At 34.2% G+C, this 12,476-nt stretch overlaps 2 protein-coding genes across 2 annotated transcripts in view; one reads left to right on the plus strand and one right to left on the minus strand.

The window, feature by feature from the left end:
- Positions 1-185: 185 nt before the first annotated feature.
- LOC134263647 (tetratricopeptide repeat protein 4-like) lies at positions 186-4,267 on the plus strand (the record flags this gene model as incomplete). Its single annotated transcript, XM_062746025.1, has 9 exons — positions 186-357; positions 1,310-1,387; positions 1,518-1,585; positions 2,274-2,330; positions 2,457-2,543; positions 2,814-3,007; positions 3,335-3,425; positions 3,848-3,930; positions 4,142-4,267. Coding segments are annotated over 9 exons (936 nt in total), but the record flags the coding sequence as incomplete, so codon positions are not given.
- Positions 4,263-12,476, minus strand: part of LOC134263636 (probable dimethyladenosine transferase) — a 27,632-nt gene continuing 19,418 nt past the window's right edge. The window contains exons 3-12 of the mRNA XM_062746007.1: positions 9,172-9,258; positions 8,779-8,840; positions 8,349-8,442; positions 8,130-8,179; positions 7,654-7,777; positions 7,260-7,352; positions 5,350-5,414; positions 5,179-5,242; positions 4,887-4,993; positions 4,263-4,789 (exon numbers count right to left, since the gene is read on the minus strand). Coding sequence (XP_062601991.1) covers positions 4,747-4,789; positions 4,887-4,993; positions 5,179-5,242; positions 5,350-5,414; positions 7,260-7,352; positions 7,654-7,777; positions 8,130-8,179; positions 8,349-8,442; positions 8,779-8,840; positions 9,172-9,258 — 789 coding nt within the window. The 3' untranslated portion in view covers positions 4,263-4,746. The remainder of the gene's footprint in view (positions 4,790-4,886; positions 4,994-5,178; positions 5,243-5,349; positions 5,415-7,259; positions 7,353-7,653; positions 7,778-8,129; positions 8,180-8,348; positions 8,443-8,778; positions 8,841-9,171; positions 9,259-12,476) is intronic.

Raw genomic sequence — 12,476 nt, forward strand, 5'->3', positions numbered from 1 at the left:
TATGTTTGTAAACATTTACTACTTTTAATTATTATGAACGAAAAGAGAAAAATGCTACTGTAACAAACTAGTGACACATTTAAGGACAAACATTGCCTCATATTCATATATACATATATATAGGAGAATAATGATCAAGTTTGACAAGGGATCCACTACATTATGTAATGTTTGGTTTAAATTAATACACAATAGGTAATGCCGAGGCTTTCAAAGAGGATGGGAATGTTGAATTCAAGAAGAAGAGATACGACATAGCCGTGGAAAACTACACAGAAGGCATCAAGATAAAGTGTCCTGACAAGACTCTGAACGCTGTCTTATATACAAACAGAGCAGCTGCCCAGTTCTACAAAAGTAAGTCATATACAGAGCAAAGGCAAGTTTAGTCCTAACAGACCTTTATGATAAAAGAGCTTCTCCAGAAACATTACCCTTGTCAGTTATCAGGAAAATGTAGGTCTGCAGATTCAGCATCTGAATCAAGTCTGAAAGTGACCATTCCTAGAACTAACATCCATGCTAATTTGGTTAAAGTGTGGCTAAACTTTACTCACATGGAAAATATAGGTCAAATCTAGCACCCAAAGCAGGTTTGGTATAATATAGATGTATCATCCATGCAAGTTTAGTCCAGGTAGGGCTTATAGTTACTTTGGAATGGTCCTGCTCCAAAATTCCTTAACCTGGTCACTCCTCTGGAAGCTGTAGGTCAGATCAGCATCCAAAGCAAGTCTGATAGCATTATCCTAAGATGATCATCCTTGCAAGTCTTAATCCTACAACTATAACTGGGATGCCGGGGCTCAAGCCTATGCCGACTCATATGCAGAGGGTATAGCATTAGATCATCTCAACTTTGTCAAAGTGAGCTTAATATTGTTCAGTGTACAGAGATGGACAGCTAGACAGACACCTTGCTATCACATAAGATCTTTTGCTCTTTGACCATTAGAGCTAAAAATGAAATGGATTCTTATATAATGCTACCTGTACTTCTCTGACAGGTTTTGTCCAAATTCTTTAAAATTCAGCTCATACAACAGTTTTGGGCAGATTGTCTGAATTTAATGATAAACTGGTATATGAGTAAACTGAACTAAGAATACGTTTATTAATCAGTTTTTTCATGGCTTCTTCATTTTATGTTGCTGCTGCAGTGCTTTTTCCTCTTTCTTTATTATGATTACACACCAGCTAGTAGAGTCAGTGTCTCATCAAAGACTTGTGAGATAATTATAATTTCTTATTACCAGGTATGTATGGTTAGTCTGATGTAGTGAAATTTGAGGGTTTTTTTGTTTTGTAGAAAATTACAGATCAGCCCTTCATGATGCAATCATTGCTAGAAAATTCAAACCAGACCACATGAAAGCTATTGTAAGAGGTACAGAATCTGTATACTATCAAGGATGTCTTTTAAATACCAGTACATGTATATGATTGTTTAGGAAAGAAATAGTAGCCCACTACCAGTATAATCAAAGTTTACAGGAAGTCTTCATTGAATTTTCTAGGTGCTCAGTGTTGTATGGAGATGAAGAAATATGCAGAAGCTAGCTTATGGAGTGATCTAGGACTAGCTGTATCCTTATACAGATAGCAAGCAAGAAAACATTGATGTAATCGAACAAAAACAATACCCTTTAAAACTTTATCAATTCCTCAGGTAAATGTTGGCTGCATAAAATATAAATTGAAACTAGACACATGCACCTATTTTCAAAAATGTATTTCACTTTAAGAATAAATATAAAACACAAACTGTGTAGAGTATGTTTTTATGCAATAAGTAAAATTCAATGTTCTGAAAAAAGGGACCTGTCATTTTTTCGATGGTAAATGATAAGCAACTTAACATATTAGATATCAAAAACATACATATTTTTACAAATTCACTTTATGGAAGTAAATATATTATGTATCTCGTAATTTATAAATGGAAAGAACATTCTGATTAACAATCTTTTTAATGTTTAGAAAACCTTTAATTCTGAATAACTTCTCCCACCTCAATCCCCATACACCAACACTTAAAACTTATATGTATAGAGCAGCCGGGTCCTCCGGGCTGCAATAATAGAAATTGAAAAATATAAATGTGCATCATTTAGACTTATTTTGGTCCTTTTTTATTTTGCTATTTAGAACAAGATAAAAGTATTGAAAGTTGTTGATATAGATTATAGTATCATATAAAAATATTTATGAGCCTCAATGTATCATATGTAGGTTTGTTCATTAGAAATTAAGAAATCTTTAACTGAATGTAGATAGAAGAAACAAATACAGTTCTTTTGGACATAAAACAAAAGGCAGAAAAATTTAAGGTAAAACTTTTTTTTCTCAAAATTCACATTAAAACTACTGGTACATTAAATCTCACTGGAAAAATATGAAATATATTACAGGTATTTTATTTTATTGTGAATACTCTAAATATTTCTCTTCTGCAGCATATACAAGAAAAAGAAAAAAGGAAAGAACAAGCAAAAGAACGAAAAGAACTTGCAGAGCACAAGAAACTTATAGATGCAATAATGGTGAGATAAGGTTCTAAAGACTGGATGTTCAAATATGCCCGACATGAATAATTATCAGTTTACATATTCTTCGTCACTTGATATGTTACTTGTAGCTACCCTTATAAATGGACCACAAAAAAGCATGCAATAATAGCTATAATTTTTTTTTGAAATACAATGTACATTATTTTAATTTTTTCAATTTACATAGAAAATCGGGTATTAATGCACACAACTGACAAGTTCACCTAAATGATTCTACAGTTCTTTATGATTATCTAATTACAGAGTCGTGGTATTAGGCTAGCTGGACTGGCAGACAAAGGCTACGACCCACTTCTCTTCACTAATGTAGAGCTACACAATCCTAGTGGAGCCATGGTTTATGTGGATGCTGACAGCACTCTTCACTGGCCTGTATTGTTCATGTATCCAGAACACACACAGACAGATTACATTGAGGACTTCAGTGAAAACCACACGTAAGTTTATAGGACTTTAATGGTGGAAAACTTTGTAGAGCATTAATGGTAATGGTGGGCCCCACATGGAATGCCTGTATTAAATGGTCACCTGAGTCGATCAGCCATTGATAGTCCCTTTTGTCTGTTGTGTAAACTTTTTACATTTTTCACTACCGGGTAATTCTTTTCTGACCAGAGTAACACAGAAATAAAGTTCCCACAAATAAAGTGATTTACAGTGATACTGTTATTGATTCATTAGTTGAATGATAACGTCTGCTAATATGGCATGGAAATTGACACATAATTCAATGTTAGACATAAGAAAACTTGCTTTTCTTACAGATTTTATGATCACATCATACATATGTTTGGTCCAGAGGTACCACCTGCTTCTTGGGATCTTGACAAGAAGTACAAACCAGAAAATTTATTGGTAAGCCAATCTTTAAATTAATGTTTGTTTGCCCTCTCTCAACTCAGGTTAAAAAAATTGGTAGATAGTTAGGAAGAAATTTTCTTCATTCAAAAACTTACAAATATGAAATTTAAATAGGGGTAACATTTTGGAATGAACAAAAAATTATTTTTTTCTGGAGGTTATAAAGTGTTGTATCCTAATGTTCAGAATAGGGAAGAAAAACTTTTTTTGAGATGGAAAAAACTTATTTTTCAGTATTTCGAAAAGATATTACTACATGCAGTATATTATTGTGGTTACAGCTACAAATTTGATAAGAACTTTTGTTCTCTTTTTATGAACACTGCTGACAAAATCCTTGCAACACTTTTTAAGATATGGGTTTCATCTATGTATGCAACAATGATCCATCTTAAATGTGTTTGTATGTCCTTCAGATATACTATGAAGACAAGGAGAAGACCACATTACATCAAATACCTCAAACTTGGACCTTATCGCAAGCTCTTAAAAATAAATGGCAAGTTATCTTCTCTCTAGTCAAGATTTATTTTAAATTCACTATCTCTGTGTCGTTTATGGACATGTTAGGTTATTCAACCCAAGTAAACAAATATAAATCTATCAGTTTTTGTTTGTTAGATGGAATATTATTCATAATATAATATTAAAGGCAAGTTTTCCACTCTACAAAAAATGAATTAACATGTTTATTTCCCTTTACTTAACAGGGTTTTGGTTGAAGCTGGTACTCCATGTTTTATTCTTCTGGTCAACAAGTCACGGTTTCAGGAACATTTTATCAAAGAATACACAGTGCTTTCTCATGAAAAATAAAATCAGTGACAAATATACTTTTCATAGTGTTTTATTTTATTTGAAACAACAAAAACACCTGTTAATTTGCTATGACTTAACTGCAATTTTCTCTCTCTTTGTTTCTCTCTTTCCTCCTCTCTCTCTCTCTCTCTCTCTCAACCTTTAACAGAAATTATGGGAGATGTTAATATGAATGATTGATAATTATTGAAAAACAACAATTTTCATATAGATTTATGTTTATGATGATTTCATTTTTTTCCCTAATACTCCACATACAGTGTATTTGATACTGAATGATAGGTAACAAATTCAGTTTTATGTCCAGTCTAACATCACAGAGTATAATTTAATGCCTAGTCGTTTGGTCTAACAATCTTCTTGGCACTGATAACATACATGTACAAGTGTAAGAATATCCATTTTTTTCTGACGCAGAAATGAAAGTACACTGGAGGCATGCAATATTCAACAATGAAAGACTTGGTGATGCACATTTTTTTTTTTGAAGATTTTCTCAAGAGAAATGAAATCCTTCTGCATTAAAACTATTTAGCAATCTGAAAAATGATGAAAAAAAAACATTGAGTGAATGGTAAAATTCAAAATCACTATAATTGATCTGAAATAATCATTATGAAAATAAATCACTCTCACCCTAGAAAATCGTCAATGTCCATTGACCGAGCTCGTTTCTTGTCAAAGTCTCCTTTCTCTAATATTTTAGAAACTTTTTCCTTTACATCAAAATCAGGGGCTACAGGCTGTATGAAATCACAAAACAAAATTAATTTAAAATCATTTTTTTAATTGGAATGGGGTCAATTACATTCCGAAGTAAATGAATGACTATTACTCTACCTATTCTTCTACCTGTGAAGTTATAAGTTAAAATAGTATTTCAACTTTTTCAAAAGTATCAATGTTTACAAGTACTGCAGCTACTTACAATGGACTTCAGAGAGCAGTGGGTCCTGTAATTCTTCTCCAGTAATTCCAGTACTTTGGTAAACCTGTAAAATACAATAATTCCATGTTACTTTCACACTGCAGTATATATTTACTATTGTATTTTGTAAATACTTAACTACAAAATACAAAGTTGTAAAAATGTACCTACTTGAAAGAAGCTCCAATGGTTTTGTTTTTCCGAGAGAAACAGATCCTTACAAGTCCATCCCATTCCTAGCAAATCAGACATGAACATGTTAAAAGCAATAAAAAATAAAGCTTTCAAGGATCAGTTGTATGGACAGTTTACCAAATCTTACTGAAAAAATTGCTTTACAAAGATACCGAAGAAAACTGTGATATATTATATTTAATGAATGTCATATTACTACAAGTATATTCATTCATGGTAAAATAAAAAGAACTGGGGCATAAAACAGAGAAATTAAAATTTAAAAAAAAATATCAGAATCTTAAAGAATTCTGTATACATTTCTTATTCCTGTATGTAAAATGGTTTTAAAATCTTAATAATATTTAATATCAATTGATTTCTGCAAATAAAATCTTTGAAATGTACAGTATTTTTTAATGCCCTTGACAAAGACAGCATATTGCTTTGTAGCTGTCAGTATATCAGTTGGTACACTGAACCCTATTCATGAAAAGTATATTACTCTCATTGATTTGGGTGTCACTAAGTCAAAGGTCAAACTATTCTAAACAAATTAAAGATCTTGTATACTCCATATCTTTAGAACCCATTGATAGAGCCTGACTGACATCAAACTTGGTACTTGGTTCCCACTGAAGATTAGATGACCAATACAGATTTTGAGGTCACATTTCACAAAGTCAAAGGTCAAGGTCAATCTAGACAGAAATATATTGACTTCTCAATATCTTCAGAAGCCTGACTGCTTGATGTACAGGATAAGAGAAGATTTTTGAAAAAAATTTTAATAGTTTTGATTTCAACCATCAGACTCCATGGGGCAGGAAACATGAAATTCACACTGTTTGCCCCCCCCTCTCTTTCTTTGCCCAAAGATGCTTTTACATGCCAAAATTTGTTGAAATAGGTTTAGTAGTTCCAGAGAAGATACTAAAAATGTCCATAAGTTTGGTGAACTTATTGCAATAGGTCACCTGAATGACTCAGGTGACCTAAAAATTCATTAAACTAGAACTGTCCAAACGGGACAAAATACCCCCCGCTGGGTTTTTCAGAAGTAAGTTTTTCCATAAGAAAGATATGGGCCGGACACGAATTATGAAATTTTTCTTCCAGTGACCTTGAACTTCCCCAAATGACCTTGGGTCAAGGTCATGACACACCCTTGGGTTATGGGCAATCTTTGTGTGAAATGAGAACCTACCAAGTTTATCCATAAGAAAGATATGGACCGGACACGAATTATGAAATTTTTCTTCCAGTGACCTTGAACTTCCCCAAATGACCTTGGGTCAAGGTCATGACACACCCTTGGGATATGGGCAATCTTTGTGTGAAATAAGAACCTACCAAGTTTATCCATAAGAAAGATGTGGACAGGACACAAATTATGAAATTTTTCTTTCAGTGACCTTGAACTTCCCCAAATGACCTTGGGTCAAGGTCATGACACACCCTTGGGCTATGGGCAATCTTTGTGTGAAATGAGAACCTACCAAGTTTATCCATAAGAAAGATATGGACAGGACACGAATTATGAAATTTTTCTTTCAGTGACCTTGAACTTCCCCAAATGACCTTGGGTCAAGGTCATGACACACCCTTGGGCTATGCAATCTTTGTGTTCTACCAAGTTTATCCATAAGAAAGATATGGACCAGACACGAATTATGAAATTTTTCTTCCAGTGATCTTGAACTTCCCCAAATGACCTTGGGTCAAGGTCATGACACACCCTTAGGTCATGGGCAATCTTTCTGTGGAGTAGTAGATTCTAATGTCCCTCTGTAAGAAAGATATGGACCGGACACGTTTGCACAGACAGACAGACGGACAAGGTGATTCCTATATACCCCCCCAAACTTCGTTTGCGGGGGGTATAATTTAATGCATTACATATACACCTGAAAATTGATAGGAGGAGGTGGATTCCTTGGCTCTATTCTGACAACACTAGATTCTACTTTTGGAGGTGGTCTAAAGTTGTTTTTGCCAACCTGTTTAATATTATACACATTTAATTAATCACACAATCATAAGTTTTTATTTCACTTTTCAGCTAAAAGGCATGATTTTTAAAAACTTTCAAAGTTGAATTCATTTTAAAATCTTATTAAAAAAGTATTTCAAACTGCCAAATCACTTTGACAAATCCCTGGTTTCTAAGATATCAGTGTTTGAGATAACATAGTTCAACTGTATATTTAAATTAATTCAAATGAAATTTCTATGTTGTAATAAATAACATTTACAAGTATTTTACAGTATAAAACTTTCTACCCAAAATTTTCAACCAACCTTCATTAAGTGATCGACCCGAGCCAGTAGCTGTGTATTAACTGAGAGCCTACAATATAACTTATCACCGGGCCGTGCTACCAATCTCTGGGCAAACTCCCTCTGAAACATTAACACGGCACACCTGCCAAAAAAAAACCACAAAGTTAAGAATACCCACTCTATGTTTTGCACTTTTTAAGTGTTATGAATGTCAGCTGTTTCCACTGTATACATGTACATGTGTATATATACTGTAAACAGGGAAATTTTTGCCCCCGTTTTATTTTTGCTCATTTCAACATACTCACAGGTGGGCAAACTTAAAACGGGGCAAATTCAAATAAAGCAGTATAACATCTTAAACAGAATTGACTTTGGGTGAATTTAAAACAGGGCAAAACTGTTTGCAAGTGGAAAGGGCGAAAATAACACGGGGTGAAAATTAACCCTGTATACACTACATGTACTTTGAAGGAAAAGGCTTCACTTTATACCTAAAAAATGGTCTGTGTAGTAACAACTTGAAAACAAAGGGAGAGGATATCTGGAAATATAAAAAGTAAAATAAGCCTCAACAATCAAGATTTCATTCCTATAAATTGTATAAATTACAAAATAATTCTGACAAAATTTGATGATTTTAATTCAGTTCCTCAATATTTTTGAATAGATTTCTTTGGGGAAAATTTTTGCCAGAAATTTTTTGTCATTACCTGGTATGGCAGATTAGCTACACAGATGTCGAAGAAAGGTAGATCAGTCCGGAGGACATCACCCACTATTAGATGGAGTTTGGTCTGGTATGGCCTGAACAATAGGAAAAAAATCATACTAGAAAAAACTATCATTTGGGGTGGGGGTTCAAACAAAAATGTGTAATTTGCTAAATTCCAGTCTTATGTTCCTAATGTACTCATAGAAAAAATACTTTTTACATCTACATGTATATGATTTTGCATTATAATAGCATATGTTTATTATTTTTTGGAACCCTGATAACAAACAAAATCCATTTTGTTTCATAAATGTCAAAACTTTTCACATTCTTGTGTAATATATCATTCAAAAACTGTGTGCAATTTATCAAACAGTATGAAAACAAAGAAAGAGCTTGAATGTTGCTGTTACTACATGAAAACTTACGTTCCCTGCACTCTTTTTTGTAATTCCGCGGCCAGTCGAGGGTCAATTTCACAGGCTATTACCTGATCAAAACAGGAAAACTTTTTTAAACAAGACCAGTATAAAGTGTAGAATGTTTTAAGGGACAAGTGTTGCTTGTAAAGGAATTGACACTAGGGCTTATTGCTTATTAACCTTTTTTATGAGATCAAGCCAGATAATGCAAATAACAGTTGGTTTACAGTAATCTGTTGATGGAACCAAATTTGAAATCCCAGGTACCTAGTATTTAATATGTACATTCAGTGATTATACAAAAAAGGAAGATGGTACCTTGGGACTGATTAATGAACACGTCTATACCTTTTTGATGCCCTTGTTACAATGGGACAGACTGATTACACTTGTCCGTACCTTTTTGGTTTTCTCCAGTAACTTCATCGTCATGTTTCCTGTTCCTGGCCCTACCTCCAGAACGACATCTGTCGGTCGAAGAGCAGACTGCAAAAAAATAAATCATAGTAATTCACAGCTTTTAATATCCCTGCTTGAAAAGCGGGAGGGTATATATTGATCAGGATGTCTGTCCGTCTGACTGTTACGCTTTGGGATACCCATCTCTTATCCACAATTCCTCTTATACCACTGAATCAAATATAATGAGACTTCACAGAATCTTTGTTACATAATGTCATTGTGTACATGACCTCCAATTTTACTTTTTGATCCAACACATATTTTTTGGTTTCCCAGAGCAAAACATGGACATGGCCATTCTTTCTACAATATTGAGGGGTACCCATCTCTTATGCACAACTCCTTTACCATTGAATAAAATTTAATGAGATTTTCAAAGAATATTTGTTACATGGTGTCATTTTGACCGCCTTTTTACTTTTTGATCTGACACTCACTTTGGGTCTCCCAGAGCAAAACATGGACTTTGCCATTATAACCATATGGAATGGGGGGGGGGGTATCATTTTGTGAGCTCAATACTCACAGTACCAGCTCTAGTTTATAATTCTATTGGCTACTGCAGTTTATATGCCAGTATTGCTTTAATAATAAATTGGTTTACCATATCAGGACCTGCTGTCAGTTTACTGTAAATCCTCTATATAGAAACATTGAGAGAACCTGTATCTGACAGTTTTAACAGGCTGAAAAGAATTTCAAAGCAACAAATTTTTACAAAATAAACAATTATCCAAAATATCTATTTGAAAAAAAAGCAAGTTGTTTTCTTTTCCCCTGGAATGTACAAAAGAGCACAAGACTTCAAGATACATGATGTGCTCCTATTCTTTACCATACAGATAGATCTTCAAGTTATGCAGATGAAGAGATCGCAAGCTGCAAACTGACTTAACCAATGAAGGATGAAATGTATAGCATATGTTGAGTGCTTGATAAAATGAAGTGTTACAAGACTTCAATAAACTTCTAACATATGCACCATTAACATTATGTTATGTACAAAAATGTTGGCATGCTTTTTAGCATTAACAAGGATTGTTTTCTAATACCCCCCCTTTCCCCCATCATAAAAAAGAGGTACATTTGTATCAGCTGACAGTAGGGAGAGGGCTAAAATAAGCTTTGCCTGCTGCCCTATCTCATTCACTTTTTGTGAATAAAATCAAGTATGAATTTAAATCAGGTGACCAGTACAGAGGAAGTGACTTCCCACATTTTTTAAAATCTGTATCAAATAATTTATAATACAAGTACTATTCTTAGATGTCAGATTGATAATGTATTGGGTTTTTTTTTCTAGCTTTCATTGAGTTTGACATTAACAAAATAACCTTGGAAACACTAGGAGATAATGTGTCTTTTTATATTAGATTTGACATTTCTTTATATAATACAAGTACAGCACAAACTTTCACCTTTAGATTGGGTACAGAAAGTGCATAATGCATGCATTCAGCACCATGCACTCATCCATCAACATCAAATTAATTACCAATATTACAATGCATATTATGACTATCTAGCAAGACTCAAGAATAATTGTAATAGAAATTATGTTTATCTAATTGGATCACATACTTTTCAAGTTACATTTACTAACTAGTTTCTCATTTATTCTGACGAGACAATTAGGGCTTCCATTTAGAAGTGATACTTTATTCTAGAGAGACAATTAGGCTGGCTATCATTTTGAAGTGACACTTTTGATAAAAGGAAGACGGATGAAGATATAATACATGTACACTAGTTAACCTGTATATCAATTAAGATGGAAAAACAAAAAGCCTTCCCTACCAAACATGCACCTCTGCAAAACTCAGTCATTTTTGTAAAAATAATTTGGATCTAACCAATCTGATTAACCTCGATCTTACAAGCCTCATAAGTGACATATTGTTAAAACAAGAGGCCCATGGGCCACATCGCTCACCCGAGCATTGTGGCTAGGAAAAAGTAGTAATTGGTTTACTATTGAAAAGTTTGGCCCCGCCCTACCCCCGGGGTCATGATTTGAACAAACTTGAATCTACACTACGTCCTGAGGATGCTTCCATATAAATATGAGCAATTATGGCTTTGCTATTCTTGAGAAGAAGATTTTTAAAGAATTTTCCTATATATTTCTATATAAAACTTTGGTCGGCCATTGTGGCCCCGCCCTACCCCCGGGGGTCATGATTTGAACAAATTTGAATCTACACTACCTGGGGATGCTTCCATATAAATATGAGCAATTATGGCTTTGCTATTCTTGAGAAGAAGATTATTAAAGAATTTTCCTATATATTTCTATATAAAAATTTGGTCGGCCATTGTGGCCCCGCCCTACCCCCGGGGGTCATGATTTTAACAAATTTGAATTTACACTACCTGGGGATGCTTCCATATAAATATGAGCAATTATGGCTTTGCTGTTCTTGAGAAGAAGATTTTTAAAGAATTTTCCTATATGTTTCTATGTAAAACTTTGGTCGGCCATTGTGGCCCCGCCCTACCCCCGGGGGTCATGATTTGAACAAACTTGAATCTACACTACCTGGGGATGCTTCCATATAAATATGAGCAATTCTGGCTTTGCTGTTCTTAAGAAGAAGATTTTTAAAGAATTTTCCTATATATTTCTATATAAAACTTTGGTCGGCCATTGTGGCCCCGCCCTACCCCCGGGGGTCATGATTTTAACAAATTTGAATTTTCACTACCTGGGGATGCTTCCATATAAATATGAGCAATTATGGCTTTGCTGTTCTTGAGAAGAAGATTTTTTAAGAATTTTCCTATATATTTCTATGTAAAACTTTGGTCGGCCATTGTGGCCCCGCCCTACCCCCGGGGGTCATGATTTGAACAAACTTGAATCTACACTACCTGGGGATGCTTCCATATAAATATGAGCAATTCTGGCTTTGCTGTTCTTAAGAAGAAGATTTTTAAAGAATTTTCCTATATATTTCTATATAAAACTTTGGTCGGCCATTGTGGCCCCGCCCTACCCCCGGGGGTCATGATTTTAACAAATTTGAATTTACACTACCTGGGGATGCTTCCATATAAATATGAGCAATTATGGCTTTGCTGTTCTTGAGAAGAAGATTTTTTAAGAATTTTCCTATATATTTCTATGTAAAACTTTGGTCGGCAATTGTGGCCCCGCCCTACCCCCGGGGGTCATGATTTGAATAAACTTGAATCTACACTACCTGAGGATGTTTCCCCATAAGTTTCAACTTTCCTGGCAC

This window comes from Saccostrea cucullata, unplaced genomic scaffold (genome assembly GCF_032062105.1).
Source record: "Saccostrea cucullata isolate Sc308-1 unplaced genomic scaffold, CSIRO_AGI_Scuc_v1 ctg325, whole genome shotgun sequence".
In the NCBI taxonomy this organism is placed as follows: Eukaryota; Metazoa; Mollusca; class Bivalvia; order Ostreida; family Ostreidae; genus Saccostrea; species Saccostrea cuccullata.